Source organism: Rutidosis leptorrhynchoides, chromosome 1, assembly GCF_046630445.1.
Source record: "Rutidosis leptorrhynchoides isolate AG116_Rl617_1_P2 chromosome 1, CSIRO_AGI_Rlap_v1, whole genome shotgun sequence".
NCBI lineage: Eukaryota > Viridiplantae > Streptophyta > Magnoliopsida > Asterales > Asteraceae > Rutidosis > Rutidosis leptorrhynchoides.
The window spans coordinates 34,516,725-34,539,057 of NC_092333.1; the positions used below are offsets into that span (position 1 = coordinate 34,516,725).

The 22,333-nt window shown below is 36.0% G+C and overlaps 1 protein-coding gene across 1 annotated transcript; it reads right to left on the reverse strand.

The window, feature by feature from the left end:
* Nucleotides 1-8,051: 8,051 nt before the first annotated feature.
* Nucleotides 8,052-10,349, reverse strand: LOC139858799 (large ribosomal subunit protein uL14mz-like). The gene is made up of 4 exons (XM_071847641.1): nt 10,197-10,349; nt 9,842-9,904; nt 9,080-9,174; nt 8,052-8,652 (listed from the first exon to the last, which is right to left on the reverse strand). Exons 2-4 carry the CDS (start codon nt 9,873-9,875, stop codon nt 8,278-8,280), a joined length of 504 nt encoding a protein of 167 aa, XP_071703742.1. The 5' UTR covers nt 9,876-9,904; nt 10,197-10,349; the 3' UTR covers nt 8,052-8,277.
* Nucleotides 10,350-22,333: the final 11,984 nt, after the last annotated feature.

Sequence of the window (22,333 nt, forward strand, 5' to 3'; positions counted from 1 at the left end):
CAAACTAAGACGAGTTTGAGTCTGGAAATTGGTCAGCAACTAGAGGACCTCCATACGGAGCCATGGCCACTGATTTTGTGTCTTTTCGATTTACGTAGAGGTTGTAGCATCTGATCCAAGTCAGCCTATTGTTTAGACCACTATACTTGATTAACTTAGCTTTTATGATGATGAATGATGATGATGATGACACTTAAACTTATTTTATGCACTATTAGAATTTATAAAGACCACCTACTGACCTAGTAACCTTTGATTTAAGTTGACGACCTTTCGGACCGACTTACTACTTGCACACTTTCGTATCAACTTGTATTGCTTATTCACTGTGAGTTATAGCATCCCTTTTTACTTTAATTATTTTGGGACTGAGAATACATGCGCTTTTTACGTTTTACATACTAGGCACGAGTACTTAAACTTTATATGTGTGTGGGTTATACAACGGCATAAACATTCCCCTTAGCACGGTAACGTTTAGTCATTGGTTTTTGAACCGGTGAATGCGAATCTTAGATATGGATCCATAGGGTTTGACATCCCCACTCGGGCTAGTCGCGCTAGCATTTAACGGGTGTTTAATACTTCGTGAACATACGCACTCACCAAGTGTACTTTCAGGGGGTTATAAACGTTAAGTCTATTTACCGGGTGCCCACGGTTATACATATACTTTTCATACTGTTTTGTTACACTGAAATCTCGTGGCCTACCTTACATTACTGTTACAACTTAAACTATAGCTCACCAACATTCGTGTTGACTTTTAAGCGTGTATTTCTCAGGTGCCTAGAGGTTTCTTGCTTCTGCTGTTAGATTTGCTGTCATGCTGTTATTGAATTGCTGTTAAGGACCTGCTGTATTAGTTATCCGCTGCATTACTAGAGATGTCTCATTCATGGAACTTTTCTTTTGCATTCGTAGTTTATGTTAATTTCAAACAATGGCTTTGTAACGACCTTAGGGTCAAATACTTATGTTTATGCTCCTATTCGTAGGATGCACGTTATCTTTTGTAAAACGCTGTCTTTTTATGAATGCAAACTGGTTTTCAAACAGCATATAGTGTTTGACCGTGTGAAGTTCTTTTTGTTGACGAATCGTACACGATGGTTTTGTACGGGGCGTCACATTTTGGGCCGAAATGGTGTCGATGGATTATGGGTTGTTTGGATTCGGCTAAGACTTCGATTTTAGTAAACGGGAGCCCGACTCGTGAGTTTGATATCAAAAGAGGTCTTCGGCAGGGTGACCCGCTAAGCCCGTTTTTATTTATTATTGTTACGGAAGGCCTTCACTTAGCCTTACATGGAGCTATGGAAACGAATTATATTCGTGGCATCCATGTCGGGAATAATAATATTCATCTTTCTTATTTATTATATGCTGATGATGTTATCATTTTTTCTGAATGGGATAGAAGTGAGTTACATCGTATTTTGGTGATTCTCGAAGTTTTTTTCTTAGTTTCAGGTCTAAGAATCAACGTTACGAAATCACATGTTTTTGGAATTGGTGTAGATGATTCCGAAGTCGTTTCGATTGCTTCTTCTTCGGGAGCTAGAGCAGGTGTTTTTCCCACCACGTATTTAGGCATACCTATCGGCTCTAATATGAAATTGTGCTCTAGTTGGGTTTCTTTTGTTGAAAAATTCCAAATGAAATTATCGACTTGGAAAGCTAGTCTTCTGTCGTCCGGAGGAAGATTGACTTTGATAAAATCGGTAATGGGTAGTATTGGTATTTATTATATGTCTATTTTTAAATGTCCCGAAAAGATTTTGAAGATGATTGAGTCTATACGGGCGAGATTTTTTTGGGGAGGAAACGATCCGATAAAAAAAATGTCATGGGTTAAGTGGGATAAGATTTTAGCTCCTTTTGAACGGGGAGGTCTAACTGTTGGAAGCCTAAAGGCGTTCAATATCGCTCTTCTTCCTAAATGGCGATGGCGGTACTTTTTTAAACCAGATGACTTGTGGGTTGCTATAGTTAAATCGATTCATGGCCCTAGAGCTGAAAACACGGTTCATATTAATAGTACATGGGCGAATGTTGCAAAAGTGTCGGCCCAATGTATCGCGAGTGGTCTGATTCCAGCAAATTTGTTTACTTTGTCGATCGGAAATGGTGAGAAAGTTAGTTTTTGGCATGACACGTGGTGCGGGAATGTTCCTTTTTCTACGTATTATAATCGTCTCTATCATCTAGCTGTTAAAAAAGGTGAGACGATTGCTGACAAATTGAGAAATGGGTCGTGGAATTGGGATTGGTCTAGGGAGAATTTAGGAAGTCGGAATTATCGACTCCTAAATGATTTACTTGACAAAATTGGTGATGTTTCTGTTTCGGATAGACAGGACAGTTGGTCATTCTCTATCACTTCGGATGGTTTGTTTTCGGTCAAAGAGGTTCGGCTCCACCTTGATCAAACGATTCTGCCTGTGTCGACTAATGCTACTATTTGGTTCAAGTTCTTACCTAGAAAAGTCAGTATTTTCTTATGGAGACTTCGACTTAATGCTCTCCCAGTTCGTTGGAATCTTCCAGCGAGAGGTGTTGATGTAGATTCGATTGTGTGTCCGGTTTGTTCTAACGGGGTGGAATCCTTGAATCATGTATTCTTTGAATGTTCATTGGCTTCCGATCTATGGCACAAGATTCGCGTGTGGTTGAATTGTTCTATGCCTACGTTTTCGTCATGGGACTCTTTCATAGTTTGGCTCGAAGGTATTCAGATTTCTTCTAAAAGCAAGAACCGAATCATCGCCTCAGTTTGTACGACATTGTGGGCGATTTGGAGATTTAGAAACGGCATTGTATTTAATGATTCTTTTTGTTCTAGAAGTAGTCTTTTCGATGTAATTAGATTACTTTCTTTTCGTTGGATTAAACATAGAAGTCGGTTAGTTTCTAACTGGAACTCTTGGCTTTCTATGCCTTTGTAATCATGTACTTCGTTTTTCTCCCTTAGCGCCTTGCTAGGGAGCGTTCTTATTTAATCTATTTTTTGGCCGTTAAAAAAATAAAAAATAAAAAATAAATATCCGTGAATATTGGCGATATGAATATATTTGGTAAAAAAAGATATGGTTTGCCTTAAGCTACAATAAATATTTACTAATAAATATTTACTAGGTGGCATGTCAGTGTTCTCGGTGTGAGTGTGATTCAAATGATTTACAGCATCCCCATCGTCCATTCTATTTTAGGACTTTGGGTTCAACTCAAATTTAGGCGATCTTCTTTAACTCGTAATCGATAACACTTTTTCTCGTTCACATGTAAATAATAAAAAAAATTAACCCCAAAGGGGTGGTTGAGTGGTTGATTGTTTGACAATCTCCATAGGGGACTCAAGTTCAATCCCCACCAACCTTACTTTGAAGTCTTGCCTTTCAAAAAAAAATTATATATATATATATATATATCCACGTTTCATAATTTTACAAGTAAATAAGAGTTATGGTTAAATATTAATTTGAAAGTTAATATTTCCAATATAAAACTACATATATGCATAAATAAATTGACATCCTGAATTTAAGTACACAAAGTACGTAATAATATGAATAATTAACACTTTATAATAAATGTTTAAACGTAACCTTTAATGCTATGTTTAGCATTTTCCTTTAATAAAAATACATCACTTTAAAACACATTTATTTATTTACTTTATTTTGGTAATTATGATTGGTGCTTCCGAGTGGACCTCCGGCCAATAAGTAAGAAAAAAAAATTTAAAATAAAATAAAATTGAGACGCCATGAAAATGGTAAAATCAAATTTTCATGGGTTTTAAATCCTACCTGAATATTACTTTAGGCTCTAACAGTCAGTCAAGTCGCCGATAAATCGACGCTTGCTGTCGACTCAATAACTAGAGCCGTTATCCATATATCACCAATCATAATTACCAAAATAAAGTAATCTCTCTATCCGTCGAATAGAGAGAGGGATGAGTTTCTCTACTTTTGAGAGCGCTTTTCACTCTGGGTGGAGAAATGACTTGTCTTTATTCTCGGATAGGGGAAGAATTGTCTACATCTCACTTCCCACATACACCACCTATGTGGTATTGGGTTTTGTTTGTTTGTTTGTTTGATTGGTGATATATGGCCTACTAATTCCCTAGATTCTAAACCATTGGGTGGTGGTTACATGGTAAGACAATGACCTTCCAATGTGGAGGTTAAGAGTTCGATTCTATGGAGCTACAAAGTTATTCTTTCTCATGGCCACGAAGGTTCAACCTGCAATAACTTCGGGTTACTCGCAAAGTGAGTAGCGGCCCTAGGATTAGACAGTTCAAAAAAGTTGAATACCTGGGTTAATAAAAGAAAAATCCCTAGATTCTAGCCTACCGTCACATAAACTCAAATTAGATAAAGCCCTCCATTTTTACGAAGTTGGTGTGGTCACTTCAAAGTGTTTTCAACCAAAGGAATTCGAACTTAAAAGACATTTTGGTGGAGAAGCCTTAACATATTTATTGGTGTATGGTGTTCTTATTATGAAAATTAGTGATGCATATAAATCATGACAATTGTCAATACACACATTATTTTGCTGTTGGACATAGCTAGAGGTGCACACAAGAACCGGTTTTAAAAAAAAAACCGGTCTAGAACCGAAAACCGGTTCTGACAGAACCGGTTCTGCCCGAAAACCGAAATCAAATCCAGATCCGAACCGGTTCTAAACCGGATCCATTTTCAAACCTCATCCGGTTAAAAACCGGGTAAAAACCGGACAAAAACCGGACAAAAATCGGTTTTTGTGAGAACCGGTTCTCAACCGGTTTCAGCAACAAACGGTCATAAAAAATAGCCGTTTTTTTTTTTTGTGCGTGTGCAGTTTTTTGGACTTCTTTTGACAATTTTACCCCCATTAGTCTAGTATAAATACATGGTATTAGTTTTGGTTGAAATCACACCTTCTCATACTCTCAAATCTCAATTCTCAAATATCTCTCTAAATCTAAATATCTAATTATTCAATAATTAACAATAACGCACTAGTTACTAGTTATTATGGATAACTCTCAAACATCCGCTTCCGGTTCTGCTTCCCCTTCCGTTGGAACATCTTCACGCAAATACACCAACAACGATGTTAGCCACATAAAAACAACTAGCCGAAAAGGCGATGTTTGGGCTAATTTCGACTTGTGTGTAATGAATGATGGGGCGGAAAAAGCTCGTTGTAAAAGATGTGGGAATTTTTATTCAAGTGTGGGTAACACTTCTTTACGAAAATATCTTGCTACGCCTACAAGTTGTAAATCAATTGCTGATCAAGATGTGATGCAACCTCCACTTGGTCGGGATGGCTCACTTTTGGCTTTCGATATGGAAGGCCTTCGTATCGATTTAACGAAGTATGTCATTCAATAAGGGCTTCCTTTCAACCACTTTGACAATCCAAAGCTTACGCAAATAATTCGTACTCGACTACAACCGCGATATAACAATGTAAGTCGTTCTACTTTAAGACGTGATGCGTTTAAATTATGGAATAAAGCAAAAAATGATATAATTGAAGGTTTTCGAAACTATAAATATAAAGTTTCTATAACATGTGATGTTTGGACCGCACCACACGGAACGAAAAATTCTTATTTACCCGTTACCGCTCATTGGTTTCATCCCGATTTTTGGTTATTAATGAAACAAGCAATCGCTTTTAAATTATTTGGTTATCCGCATACGGGTAATAATATAAGGAAAATTCTACACGGCACTTTAATTGAATATAATTTAGACGATAAAATTTTTAGTATTTCTTTAGATAATGCGTCAAATAATGATAGTGCAATGCGTATGTTAAAAATTCGTTTAAAACCGGTTTTAGATGGTGTTTTACTACATACACGTTGTGTTGCTCATATTATAAACTTGGGCGTTCAGGATTGTTTAAACTATTGTGGTCCATTAGAAGAAAAATTTAGAAGATTATTAGTAACAATATATCGTTCGAGCAACGAACGACATCATAACTATAAAAAATACGTTAAAAATTGTGGTGGGGTTTGGTTAGGGCCTTATTTTGATAATAACACTCGATGGAATTCTACTTTTATTATGTTTGAAAATATTACGACAACGTGAAACTTTAACGGGTTTTAATGAAAAACTACTTAGAAAAGGATTGTCCGAACGGTTTGATAATCAAGAATGGGATGACTTAGAAGCATTAACAAGTTTTTTACAAGTTTTTAAAGAGGCAACGGACAAATTATCGGGTGTTTATTACCCAACTAGTTCACTTGTATTACAACAACTTTATTTAATGACGGAAAAAATAGTCGAATTTGCGGGTTCTAGTAATCGTTTATTTAGAAAAACTGTTTTTCACATAAGAAAAAAGTTTAAAAAATATTTTAGTCAAATACCCATGGTTTTTTGTTGTGCTTGCGCGCTTGACCCACGAATAAATTTTAATGGGGTCGAACTTATGATGACAACAATATATAATAATTTGGATTGTATGCATGGCCCCGAAGAATACGAACCCAACTATATAAAAAATCAAATATACGAATTTAATCAAATTTTTGAGCAATTATTTGGAGTTTACGCAACAAAATATGGTCGACAAAGAAACCCAATTGTTGACCAATATGCGGCCGGATCGTCTCATCGAAGGCCCTGAGATCTCAATATAACCCCTTTTAATCAATTACGCGAAGACGCTACGAAGCGTGCAAGAACATCAACACCCACAAGCGAGTTGGGAAACTATAAACTTGGAAACTTTACACTAAACATCTCTCCCGAACAATTTCACAATTTTGACGTATTGGGTTGGTGGAAAACAAAAGATGGCATAGACACTTATCCAATATTAGCCGCTTTAGCTCGTGACTTATTAGTCGTCCAAGCTTCGACCGTAGCTTCCGAATCGGCCTTTTCGGTTAGCGGTCGAATTATATCCGATAGAAGGTCAAGACTTACACCCCAAGCCGTGGAAGTATGCGTATGTTTGAAGGATTATTTGGATGGGGTAGACAGGATACAAGATCAAACATCATTAGAATGCCCATTAGATAACGATGTTGAAGATGGTATAGCGATAGAAGAAGAACAAGCCGGATTATCACCAACAACAACCGAAGAAAATACCGACACCGAATTGGAAGAAGGTGAATTTGATCCATTTGATATTGATGAAAGTATTACACAAATGTGACAACACTTACAAGACGATGAATTTGATACATATGATCGATATGAAGATTTACAAAGGCAACACGAGTATAACGGGTGATGGCCATGCCGAAGCTCATTATACTTTAGTTGTAAATTAGTAATACTTTGGGTAATGGCCATGCCGAAGCTCAAAATGTATTAACTTATGTATAAATTTTTTATTGCATTATTTAAATAAAAGTGTTGTTATTTATAGTTGTAAGTTGTAACTTGTAAGCGTTATAAATAAATATGTTGTTATTTATATTATTTATATAGTGGTAAACGTTATAATTTATTTATATTGTGTTTCAAACGTTATAAGAATCGATCCAGTAAAAATCGCATCCGGTAAAATACTAGTCCGGGAAAAAAAATCCCAAAAAAAAAAACCGGTCGAGCACCGAATAAAAACCGATTCCGAAAAAAACCGATCAAGATAACCGAATCCGAAACCAGAACCGGTTCCAGAAAAAACCGGTTTTTTGGAACCGGTTTTCGGAGAACCGGAACCGGTCCAAAACCGGTTCTGTGCACCTATAGACATAGCCATACAATATCATACAAAAATACTTATTAAACTACATTTGGTAACATTTGTACACTTTCAAAGTGGGTAATCACAACCAAGGCTTGTAAAATCCACATTTAGCTTCACCATAGCTAACAATTTAGAAGTATGACAGCATTTTTTGCTCAGCAAAATGGTTTTCTTGCAGTACTTGACAGATATGAGATGCTACTTTGTTTATACAAAAATAAAAATAAAAAAAATATATAAAAAAAAAAACTAGAAATCAATTTTATGAATTTCAAACAAATGAAACAAGTCGACAGGTAATGAACCGCATACCTGAACTTTATTTGAGTTCTGAGTACATAAGTATAAAAGTAAACTGATCACAAATCATAGTAATAGAATAGCGGACATAAAATACTTTAATTAATTAATTAACTCTCGAAAAATTACTGTAAAGAAAGAATCAAAATCTGCAAGCTTCTTTAATCTAATTTTGATGCCATTGCTTATGTCATAAGCAAAAAAATAGCACAAAACACCAACTAATGAAGGATCTTGTGTACCTCAGGCAATATGTTGTGCAAGACTGAGCATCTTGACGTGCTTTTTCTTCCTTAGCTCATGTGGGACCGGACCAAAGACCCTAGTTCCGATTGGTTCACCTTGTTTGTTGACCAGCACAACAGCATTATCATCAAACTTAACCTCACTACCATCACAACGACCCTTTTGCATGGCAGCACGAACAACTACTCCATATACCACCTGCCCTTTCTTTACTTTTCCACCTGGTTGGGCTTCCTTAACCGATGCAACTATCATGTCCCCTAATCTCGCTCCTTTTTTGCATTTTATAGAATGTATGCACATTACACGCTTTGCCCCTGAGTTGTCTACTACTTTCAGATTCGTTCTCATTTGTATGAAGGTCCTTATTTGCTGAGCACATTACTCAAATAAGTATTCCACATTGAAGTGACACAAGAAATATAGGTCGAAATTTCAACCCGGTAACTCGTGAACAAGACAGTTTCTGATTATGCTATATGTAATGGGCCAGAAAAGGTATCTTGGAAGGAAACAGGTCTAATGGGTTGAAATTTTAACACAAAGTGCACTTAATATGAAAAAAGAACTAGTATATTAATCGTATTGATAAACATATAATGACATGTTAATTACTTTTAAAGAAGCAGATATAAATGGACAAAGGTGTCTCAAATAAAACAACACAATCCACAAGAAGATCAACGTTTTGACCCGTTAGCCGGCCACTAGACAGGCCCATTATTCCACCTATATCTAGGAATTTCACTCATATAAAGAACATAGTAAAATTCATCAAGGCTTACATAAAAAATAATACCTGGGCCAAAAAACAATTGCAGGTAGTCTCTTGTGGTGACAGTACGATTCCTGATGAGTAACTACTGCTGAGGCCCCGCAACAGTGAACGACCAACTAATTTGGTTTATTTTCATGCATAAAACAGGATAAGACAATCAAAAAATGCAAAATTATTATTTCTAATATATTACATAAAATAAAAGAACGGAGTAAACTATGTATGCAATAATTAGGTAACTTCATTGAGATACAACATATATTACATATGCAACCATTTCCTAATTAACATGATACAGTATGGTTGGTTCCTGACTTCCTGTTATTCATAAAACCATTTATTTGCGTCTTATATTTACTGCAATTTTTACATAATAACTTGATACAGCTGTGTTCAAACATTTGTTATGAGTCTAAACTTTGCCATACATATTCAAGAGATTAATGAATTTAATAACACATTTCACCACTATAATATCTTAACACTGCATGTAGAAGTTATTCATGTGCAATATTTAGCATAAGCAAAACCACCTATAAATCTACATTAGCCAAAATACAGTGGTGACCTTTTGAATCAATAAACAAACTGTTTCCTCATCATTAAATCACGAATTTACATCATACCAATAATAAACGTCGACATACGATAAGTTAACCCTCAATTTCTTCATTAAACTACAATTTCAGACATTAAGTATGATCTCGTCAATAATCTTAGTTACATGACTGCTACTGGAAAACACGTTTATATTGTCGAGCAATCAAATTATCAAGCACGTACCATGAAAAAAACTAGAAACAGAATTTGATGCCATCTTCAGCTACTACAAATTCTTTCACCTACCTGCAATCATCATATGTGAGCAACACTCAAATGCATTTCATCAAACACCTGGTGTGCATCATCTATTAATACTCATTTTCACTCATATGCCTTGTCTGATACATAGCATAAGAAACTTAATGTGCATGAAAAAAATGTTATACGATACTCCATTACACAAGAGGTGGGATTACTATCAGATTAAGAAATTGAACTCCAATTAAAAATTTGAAAAAAAAGTATATACATCAATATTTATTAGATGAGATGAACAAATAAAGAAAAATTAATGAACGCCACATAAAAATGATACCTTTGATATATTTAGGGTTTAATTGGGTTTTTCCGGCCGGTTGAAAGAAGGTCAGTTTCTACCGGAGAAATATGGAATTAAGCCTTGAAACGAGGGTATGCTTTGTGAATTACATCCAAAATAGGGGTATTTCCGGGAACTCAGTTTTTTTTTTTTTTTCCTGGCAGTAGCTTCAAATAATTCTTTGCTCGAGTGTTATTATAAGAGTACAAGTTTATATTTACATCATTCAATTTTTGAGTAGTAACTAGCGGAATTGAGCTCACACGCAAAAAGTATTGTTGATATATTTGTAGTGTTATAAATTGTAAAGGGTACATTTGTACTCCTTCCGTCCCACTAACTTTTCTATTTGCATTTTGAAGTCTTTCTTTTAAAACTTTAACTTTAAATATATTTGTTTTTGTTATTTTTTTATTGATGAACATATATTTAAAGGCAAATGTGTAACAACCCAAACCAAACCACGAACAACACGCGTAAAAATGTGAAATAAAAAAATTTTTAAGCTGTTCAGTTAGTGGCGCGGCGCGCCAGGTATCCGCGCGGCGCGCAGAATCACCTGGACAGCCCGCTGTCTCCGGAAGTCAATTACACGAAAATGTTTGACCCTTTCCCGACATAATTAGACAAAACGCTTTCAACCATACTCATACATGTAAAATTAACACGTTCCATTAATAAAATTAGTTTTACGAAGCGGGGCCCACATCGGCCGTTTTACGAGTTTAATACATAACGAGAGTTTCGACCACCAAAAAGTTTAAATGCCAAACGACGCATCGAGCATGGTGTTTGGGGTTAAACTACCCAAGTCTCGGTCGAACTTCCAAAAAAGCTATAGTCCCCGAGCCACTAATCCAAGCGAATACCTTTGCCCTTATCCAAGCCGGATCCTAAAGAGGTAAACAACGAGAGGGTAAGCTAACGTTTAGTTAATGCAATAATTATACATATACATATATAATACACCTACTTGCAAGCACTTATACAAATACCTCATACACGCTAGCAATTTACATAGCATACCATCGCAAGTATAACTTTAAACCCTTCAAGATCACAAGCTAGCACAACAATATCATATATATAACCCGAATAATATAATATACTACAATACAACGCGTAATTATAGTTAACCAATAACACAAGGGAATGGTACTTCGAATTTCCCATCGGTGTTCGTAACAACCGTTAGTGTACAACGAAATATATCACTAACCCCTAGGCGACACGGACAACGAAATATCCGTTTAAGCAATCGTCAGTGTACAACGAAATATATCACTAACTCTTGGGCAATTTGGACAACGAAATATCCATCGTTAGTGTACAACGAAATATATCACTAACTCTTGGTGGTATAGACACGTATACCCGGCCCCATCCCCCGGCCTACAAATAGATACATTATATACACGCATGTATAATCATTCCACTCACCTTACGCCTTCGGTGAATCGATAAACCAAGCTTGAAACTTCAAGGTAACACACCTATTACAATGTACACATAATCAACATCCATTCAAGTTGGTCAAACTCGCAACACTCACCATCACTAGGTCATTTTGACCCATTTGGACACTTAACCCTAAAAGTGGGTCAACTCACACCCAAAACCCTAATATTAGCCAAGGTAGGTTTAAAACGCATTTCGTCACTAGGTTTATGCATTAATCACAAACATTAACTAACTTAGGTCCATTTTGACCTATTTGACCAATTAAAGTCAACACACCCATTTCGGGTCATCAACTAACCCACTTAACACCCATTCACATATATATAAGTGTGTTAGTAATTTCACTAACCAATTTAGGCTCACAAACATAAATTGATACTTTGAAAACCCTAGTTAGTCATTTTTGAGTCTACATGACCCAAATTCACCCTAAACCCCCTAGTCACTAGCAAAAATGGGTTTTATGTGAAACCCTAACCCAAACCCTAACCCTTAATACAATTAAAGTAAGAAATTAGGTTTTATAACTTTCCAACACAATCACCACGTAGCTAGCGACTAGGTGAACAACTTTAGAACTCGCACTAAGACCCGATTCAACCTCCTTCTTCCTTTAATGGAGCTCTCTCACACTAGAAAACCCTTTCTCTCACTAAATAAATTTGGAAGAGATGAAGTAGATGGAAATGGAGTTAATGAGGCTCCAACACTGACCTAGAGCCTTTAATTCGAGCCCCCATGTGTAATTACCAAAAAGCCCTCAAAATATCTTGATTAAAACAAGGTGAGCTGTCAGCAGCAAATGGCGCGGCGCGCCAAGTGCCCGCGCGGCGCGCAACACCCCTGAGTCAGAATCTGACCCCTTTTGTATGTACAACAAAATTCCCACTTCAGTATCCTAAATTACGCATTTGTACAAGGAAAATATTCGGGTCTTACAACTCTCCCCCACTTGAATCGGAGCGCGTCCTCGCGATCCAAGCCGCATGACAAGCAGGAAGATACACCAACACGAATTCTTCGGGTTCCCATGTAAACTCGGAACCTTTACTACGACGTCATTGGACCTTAAAGGTCCTCACCTCTTTGTTACGCAACATTTTCACCTTTTCATCAAGTATAGCGATTGGTTCTTCAACATACTCTAACTTGTTGTTTAACTCGATCTCATCTAGTGGCATCCATGACGAATCATCCGCAAGACACTTACGGAGATGGAAAACATGAAATGTATTATGGATCCCTGCAAGTTCTTCGGGTAGTTCCAAACGATACGCAACTTCACCAACACGAGCTAAAATCTTAAACGGCCCAATAAACCTAGGAGCTAACTTTCCCCTTTTTCGAAATCGAATAATACCTTTCCATGGTGAAACCTTAAGCATCACCATGTCACCTTCTTGAAATTCGATCGTTCGTCTACGTTTATCGGCATACGACTTTTGCCTATCTTGAGCCATCTTCAAGTGATCCCGAATAATATCAATCTTGTTATTCGTCTCCAAAACCAAATCGGTACTTCCGATTTCCTTTTGACCCACTTCACCCCAACAAATTGGAGTTCGACACCTTCTACCATATAACATCTCATATGGCGGCATTCCATTACTAGTGTGAAAACTATTATTGTACGAGAATTCCACCAAAGGCAAATGTTCATCCCAACTACCACCGAAATCAATAATACACGCACGTAACATATCTTCCAACGTTTGATTCGTACGTTCGGTTTGACCGTCCGTTTGAGGATGGTACGCCGTGCTCATATTCACCCTCGTACCCATATCTTCATGAAACTTCTTTCAAAATCGAGAAGTAAAACGCGTGTCCCGATCCGAAACGATAGACGCGGAAACGCCATGTCTCGATATCACCTCTTTAATGAACATCTTCGCGAGTGCCTCCGACGTAATTGCTTCTTTAATCGGAAGAAACAATGCACTCTTTGTCAATCTATCAACGATCACCCAAATAGTATCAAATTGGGTTCTTGCCGTCTTTGGCAACTTAGTAATAAAATCCATGGTAATATGCTCCCACTTCCTCATCGGAATTTCTAGCGGTTGCAACTTACCATAAGGCTTTTGGTGTTCGACTTTAACTTGCAAACACGTGACGCATTGTTCAACATATTTAACAACGTCGCGTTTCATGCCCGGCCACCAATAATCTTTCCTCAAATCATGATACATTTTCGTCGCGCCCGGATGAATAGAATTTTTTGACTTGTGCGCTTCATCAAGAAGCACCTTTCGGTAATCACCCATCTTAGGCACCCACACTCTTCCTTGAAAAGACAACAAACCACGCGAACCCATAGTAATGAATTCCGATTGCCCCACAATTCGTTCCGCATGCTTGTTGTGAACGTAAGCCTCTATTTGAATCACACCAAGTTTTTCAAGAAAATCGTTAGTAATGATCATACGTAACAATCCCAATCGTAACGCCGGATGTTGACTCTTTCGACTCAACGCATCCGCGACTACATTCGCCTTGCCCGGATGGTAAAGTATCTCACAATCATAATCTTTCACCACGTCCATCCACCTACGTTGACGATAATTCAAATCCCGTTGATCAAAAAGATGTTTCAAACTCTTGTGATCCGAATAAATCGTACACTTGACACCATACAAGTAATGGCGCCAAAGTTTCAAAGCATGGACCACCGCCGCTAATTCGAGATCATGAGTCGGGTATTTATTTTCATGTTCCTTTAATTGGCGAGAGGCGTAAGCGATGACTTTACCTCGTTGCATTAGAACACACCCGAGCCCATTCAAAGAAGCATCACAATAAACCGTCATATCATCTACACCTTCCGGCAACACTAAGACCGGAGTTTGACACAATTTCTCTTTCAACAATTGAAAAGCGATTTCTTGCTCGTTCTCCCAATTGAACCTCATATTCTTCCTTGTCAACTTAGTTAATGGAGAAGCAATCTTTGAAAAGTCTTGGATAAACCGACGATAATAACCGGCCAATCCGAGAAAACTTCGGATTTCCGTAGGCGTAGTCGGTTGTCCCCAACTCTTTACCGTCTCTATCTTCCCCGGATCTACTTGAATACTGTTTTTGTTCACAATATGGCCAAGGAATTGAACTTCCCTTAGCCAAAATTCACATTTCGAGAACTTAGCATACAACTTCTCCCTTCGTAGCGTCTTCAAAACTTTACGCAAATGACGTTCATGTTCGTTCATACTTTTCAAATAGACTAGTATGTCGTCAATGAACATAATTACCGACTTGTCCAACATAGGTTGGCACACTCGGTTCATAAGATCCATGAATGCCGCCGGTGCATTCGTAAGACCAAAAGGCATAACCACAAACTCAAAATGCCCGTAACGCGTACGAAAAGCCGTTTTCTCAATATCTTCCTCACGGACCCGCATTTGGTGATAGCCGGATCGTAGGTCAATTTTAGAGAAATACGTCGCACCTTGGAGTTGATCAAATAAATCGTCAATCCTAGGCAATGGATAACGGTTCTTGATTGTCACTTTGTTCAACTCCCGATAATCAATGCACATACGCATACTTCCGTCTTTATTTTTCACGAATAAAACCGGAGCGCCCCAAGACGAAGCACTCGGTCGAATAAAACCCTTCTCAAGTAACTCTTGGGTTTGATTTAACAATTCTTGCATTTCCGTCGGCGCTAAACGATAAGGAGTTTTAGCAATGGGAGTAGCTCCCGGAACCAACTCAATGCGAAATTCAACTTGTCTTTCCGCCGGAACACCCGGTAACTCATCCGGAAAAACGTCTTCAAACTCATTTACCACCGGAATTTTACGAATGGATGGTGGCTCATCACAAGTATCAACAACATGGGCAAGAAAAGCCATGCCACCACTAACAAGGAAACAACGTGCCCGTACAAAAGTGCATATCGGCACAAGTCCTCTACGCTTATTGCCATGAATAATTAACTCTCCCTACTTGGGGTCTTTACACGAATAGATTTTTCATGGCATGCAATATCGGCTCTATTATGATCGAGCCAATCCATACCAACCACGATATCAAAATCACCCAAAGTCATCGGGATGAGATCAATTTTAAAGTTCTCGGAACCAAACACAACATTACAATCTTTACACACATCAATCACTAGCACCGTCTTGCCATCCGCTATTTTGACTTCTACCAGACGGCTTAACTTAGCTAACGGTTTATTAAGTTTAGGCACAAATTTTGGAGACACAAAGGATAAGTTTGCACCGCTATCAAATAGAATCCTTGCCGGATTAGAGTTAACCATGAAAGTACCTGAGACGACTTCATTGGATTGCTTAGCTTCATCATTTGTCATCAAATAATTACGCCCCCTTGCCGATCCCGCCGCCTTCTCTATCCTCTTAACTTGATCATTTCGGAGATCGGGGCACTCCGACTTTCGGTGCCCTTCTTGTTGGCAATTAAAACACGTGATCACATTTGTACACGGTTTTGGGCAATCACGAGAGTAGTGACCTTTTTGCCTACAATTGTAGCATGTGGTCGCGTGAACACTAGAATCACCTTTCTTCACACTACCAACACTTTCCGATGCTCCCCTACTCTTCTTGTTCGAAAAGCTAGAAGTTTCAAACTTCCTTTTACTTGGCGCATAACTAACCAGACTCGGAGCTTGCGCTTCAAACCCCTTTGCCACCGCCAAAACCTTAGCAAAAGTCTCAACATGACCAATACTAATTTTACCCTTCAAATCATCTCTAAGGGTCGCATGAAAGTCTTCCATTAATAATTGATCATTCCCCACATACTCGGGGTAAAAACACGCTTTGGCGAGAAAGTTGGTTTTGAGAGTGTTTAGGTCCAAAGACCCTTGGCGCATGTTCCTTAATTCGTTTAGCAATTTGGAAAGATCCGCTTGCGTACGATATTCGAGAAAAAACTCCTTCTTGAACTCCGCCCAAGACAACCCCACAAAAGCTGTGACGACCCGGGAATTTCCGACCAACTTTAAACTTAATCTTTATATGAATTCGACACGATAAGCAAAGTCTGTAAGGTTGGAGTCTTAAAAATTTTAAATTTGTTTTCATGTATTCGTTTGACCTTTGACAATTTCCAACGATTCACGAATATTTGTGCGTAAATAAAAATGTATATATATATATATATATATATATATATATATATATATATATATATATATATATATATATATATATATATATATATATATATATATGAGTATGATTTTTATATATGATAAATGGTTACATGATATATTATATGTTTATTAAATATTACAAAATTAATTAAATATAATACAAATTAAAATATAGTTGTTATATTATTATCATTACTAGTATTATTATTATTAGTATTTTTCTAAATTATAGTATTAATAAGTGTATCAATATTATTAGTGAATTTATATTTAAATATTATTACTATTAAACATCAGATACATATTTACATGCATTATTATTTAATATCAATATCTATATCTAATCTATTCTTTTTCTTTCTGGTGACATGTGAATGATTGTCGACAGCCTTTGGCTTAAAACAAATGAATGCAACTTATATTTTCACAAATCATTCTAACTACTCTCATCACTATCACCTTTATGCATAAAGTTTCATCCGGTGATATTATGTTGACTAATTTAATGGATGAGCTGGAAGTTATTAAATCGAACACCTGCTCCATCCTATCTATCCCTTAGAAACATATACGCACATATACACATTACACTACCATCTCCATCGAAGGAACCACCACCACTTCACCCCATTTAACCATCGTTTACTATCAAACCACCACCGAGAATAACCACGACCAACGGCCACCTTACAAACTATCTTTGTTCACTATAATCAAAACTGCAACTATCGCTAAACCGTTTATTTTACAAACCAAGATCCACAATTATTTCTTGTGAACTACACCGCAGCCATCACCTCAACGACCATCACTTCAGCCACCATCACTACTGGTAATCTTCTGTTTTTGTTCAGTCCATAAACAACCATCCCAACACCCATAAAGACCCTTTACTCGACTGCTATTCTACTGTGATTGCTGTTATATTTTTTTCTTCCTTCTTCTATTCTGTTCGATCCATAATCCCACCATGAACGTTGTTGTTGCTCGAAATTTTGATTTCTGTTTCTGTCCGGTCAGCCATCACCATAAACCACCGAAAATCTGCAGCTACTAGATGCTATTTCTATTGCTAACACGACGATATATACATAAAATAATGAGTGATGAAGAAAGTGCCTATATAATAAAGAATATGATGACCGAATGATGATGATACCTAGATAATGATGATTATAATTAGATAATGGAAGTATGATAAGGACGCATTAGTTGCCAGACAAACTCCAATCCATCGGTGGTTTTATTTGCAACTTGCCTCTTCTACTTTTCTTTTTAATTACCGAATCCCACCTCCCAATACCTCATTGGTTTTAAATTAAAGCAAATTAGTGGGGTGTTAGAATTCTAGTGGGGTTGGTGTATGAAAAAGCATTGAGAATAATTCAGTTTAATCTATTAATGGGGCCGTGGACTTATTAAGTATTATTAAGTTACTATAGTTATTTAGCGAATAATTGTTGCTGAAGCTGCTACAAATTCCTTGGGCTGCAAAGAATGATGACACGATGATGTGTAAAGATGATTAGATGATAATGATATCGTACTAAGATGATAATGATTCGGTGTTATAAATAATACATGAAATGAAATGGTATTGATGATAACTTGATTCGTAGAAAATGATAAACGGGGTTATGATTATGATTATACTTATAATTAGAATCATGATTATGTTATGTTTAGGGTTAGATAATACGTATAAGAGAATTAATGGTGATGATTAGGATTAGGAGAAGATACATGATCTTTGATCGAGTTGGGTTTGTGAAGAGGATAAAAGAAACAGATTTACGCGTATATATGTATATATTTTGGGGTAGAACTTCAGAAGTATACGAACAGAGGGGTGGCTAAGACTATTTTGTGTTTAGTGTGAGGTCATGAGTTCGAAACCATCAGGTTGCATTTATTATTATTTTTATTATTATTATTATTATTATTATTATTATTATTATTATTATTATTATTATTATTATTATTATTATTATTATCATTATTATTATTATTATTATTTTCATAACAAATAAATATTTTGTATATATAAAAGTATACTTATATAAATACTAATTATAATTATGTATTGAACATATTTATATAACAAATTATTGATTTTTGATACAATATTAATTATATATAAATATATATATATATATATATATATATATATATATATATATATATATATATATATATATATATATAATCATGTGTATAAATATTAATTTCTTTAATTATATAAATAAAATAAATATAGATAACAAATAATTTAAGATATAAAATATACATAAAATATAGGTATTAATTAGGATTTATAATAAATTTTCATATAACTACAAACACTTAATATATAAATAATATAAGATTAATAAATGAAATTATTTGATTACTATTATATGTGTTAATATACATAATTCATATAGGTTCGTGAATCCGAGGCCAACCCTGCATTGGTCAGTTTGTAATATGTATTTTTACTACAAAATACAGTATGGTGAGTTTCATTTGCTCCCTTTTTAAATGCTTTTGCAATATATATTTTTGGGACTGAGAATACATGCGCTGCTTTGATAACTGTTTTACGAAATAGACACAAGTAATCGAAACTACATTCTATGGTTGAATTATTAAACCGACTATGCCCCTTTTTAGTCTGGTAATCTAAGAATTAGGGAACAGACACCCTAATTGACGCGAATACTAGAGATAGATCTAGTGGGCCTAACAAACCCCATCCAAAGTACCGGATGCTTTAGTACTTCGAAATTTATATCATGTCCGAAGGAGGATCCCGGAATGATAGGGGATATTCTTATATGCATCTAGTTAATGTCGGTTACCAGGTGTTCAATCCATATGAATGATATTTTTGTCTCTATGCATGGGACGTTTATTTATGAGAATTGGGAATATGAAATCTTGTGGTCTATTAAAATTATGAAATGATTATTTATGATAAACTAATGAACTCACCAACCTTTTGGTTGATACTTTAAAGCATGTTTATTCTCAGGTATGAAAGAAATCTTCCGCTGTGCATTTGCTCATTTTAGAGATATTACTTGGAGTCATTCATGACATATTTCAAAAGACGTTGCAATCGAGTCGTCGAGTTCATCAAGATTATTATTAAGTCAATTATAGTTAGATATATTATGAAATGGTATGCATGACGTCAACTTCCGATGTAATTAAAGATTGTCTTTTCAAAAATGAATGCAATGTTTGTAAAATGTATCATATAGAGGTCAAGTACCTCGCGATGTAATCAACTGTTGTGAATCATTTATAATTGATATGGACTTTGTCCGGATGGATTAGGACGGGTCTCTACAGTTGGTATCAGAGCGGTGGTCTTAGCGAACCAGGTCTTGCATTAGTGTGTCTAACTGATAGTCATTAGGCTGCATTAGTGAGTCTGGACTTCGACTGTGTCTGCATGTCAAAAGTTTTGCCTATCATTTTTGTCAGAAATCATCTGATTATCATCCTTAGGAAATTACCTGCTCATTATTCTTAGTCTAGACACGTTTTACTGCATTGACTGCATGAATAATGTATAGACAAAATTCATATCTTAGCATATCTACTAATCCAAATCTTAGCGTATCTGTCACTGTAGACTTTATCTGACACGTTTCCTTAATTTTCTCCGTAATTCACGGGATCTTTGGAAGTAGGTATAGATATTCTATATATAATTAGAATATCATTCGATATTTGAAAAATCATTTCATATCAAAACCCTTTAACTGATCGTGAGAGATGGATCCTACACCTAGCTTGGATTCCATTAGTTCCGGAAGCAATTTCGAGATGTATATTGAAGCAGACTCTGAAGTCAATCAACCAGAAGTGCCCCAACCATTTAGTTATATTTCTTTCTGGAGGAGATGGGGGTGGGTTCGAGACTTACTCACTCGATGGAGAAATGAAGAAGGCGAGCCCTACTATGAACCAAACTTACCTCCTAACATCGGAGAAAATGATGTACTCACCGGTGGACCTATGCGTAACACTGTATTCACCCTTCTTGCTAAAGTTTTCCACCTCGAAGGTCGCATTACTGCAATCTCAGAAAATATTCAACCTCTACTTCCGAATACCAATCGAAGGGGAATATTAGAAGAAGTTAGGGAATTCGAATTGATAATCAAGATCTATCGAATCAGATGAGTGGATGGGTAGAAATGATAGAGGGTAGGATAGAAAACCTGACAAGAATGGTGCGTGATCTACAAGCTATACTTACTACACCAATATCGTTACCAACCTCAGCACCAACAACACTTGTAGCACCGACAGCAACAGTACCACCATCAGCAGCACCAGCAGCATAAACCAGTACCAATAACAACAACATCATTACACGTCTCAACCTCGCAATCTATACCTCAAGCATAATTATCGTTCTACGAATCGTTCTACATAAACTATCTTCGTCCTTCATGGCAATTATGTAATCTCTAATGTTTTAGAAATTATGTACTCTAGTTCTAGCCGTAAATCTGATGAGCTTAATATCCCATTGACTCATTAAATCCCGATTACGTCTGAATAAAATATATGTATATATGTTTTCATAAAGATTGTAATTAAAAGTTTTATTGTACAAACTGTTAATGGTGAAAATATTTAAACGGGTAGGTAATACCCGAGGAATATTTAGATTCCACATTAATAAGTTACACTGTACATTCTTCGAATATGATTCAACAGTCATTTACTATTCTACTTACATCCACAGATATACGAATCCGTTCACCACAGAATAACCATTTTCATTCAATTTCATATTTGGATTTTGACTTATCATAATCCAACAAGTGGCATAATGAAGAAAACATTGGAAAAATAAAATTTGTTAGAAACAAACAATTTAACTATGAAAAGAATTTTGTTAAGATTCCACGCTAACTGTTCCTAGCTAACTGGTTACATTCTATTTATCGCAATTTACATTCTCGCAATTTACATTCTCGCAATTTTATTTATCTTCATTAAATTTCTGTTATTTATTTTACGTACTTTAAATATCGGGACACGTATACAAGGTTTTGACATATCATATCGACGCATCTATATATATTATTTGGAATAACCATAGACACTCTATATGCAGTAATGCTGGAGTTAGCTATACAGGGTTGAGGTTGATTCTACAATAATATATATACTTTGAGTTGTGATCGAGTCTGAGACATGTACACGGGTCACGATACGTATTAATCAATTCGAATATTATATATTAAACTATATATAAATTATTGAACTATCAACTGTGGACTATCGATTATGGACTAATAACATGGACAATTTAAAAAGAATTAAAATATTGATTATAACATATGAAACTAAATAATTCTTCAAGTTTGCCACTTGATTTCATCTTAAACCTCATTTGTATCTTGACGATTACGATCTGCGTTCAAACCTTTCATGATTCTTGAAAACACCTCAATCAAGAGGATGAATCAACCGCACTTCATCTACGGGAGAAAAGATTGATGCATATAGTTATGCACCTGAAAACACTTGG

What these genes read in the sequence shown, in the direction of transcription:
- LOC139858799 (XM_071847641.1), bottom strand. Translation starts at nt 9,875, where the DNA reads ATGGCATCAAATTCTGTTTCTAGTTTTTTTCATG. An exon ending in TGTTTCTAGTTTTTTTCATG is followed by an intron (nt 9,175 to 9,841) that starts GTACGTGCTTGA and finishes AAACCAAATTAG; the next exon opens with TTGGTCGTTCACTGTTGCGG. An exon ending in GCAATTGTTTTTTGGCCCAG is followed by an intron (nt 8,653 to 9,079) that starts GTATTATTTTTT and finishes TAATGTGCTCAG; the next exon opens with CAAATAAGGACCTTCATACA.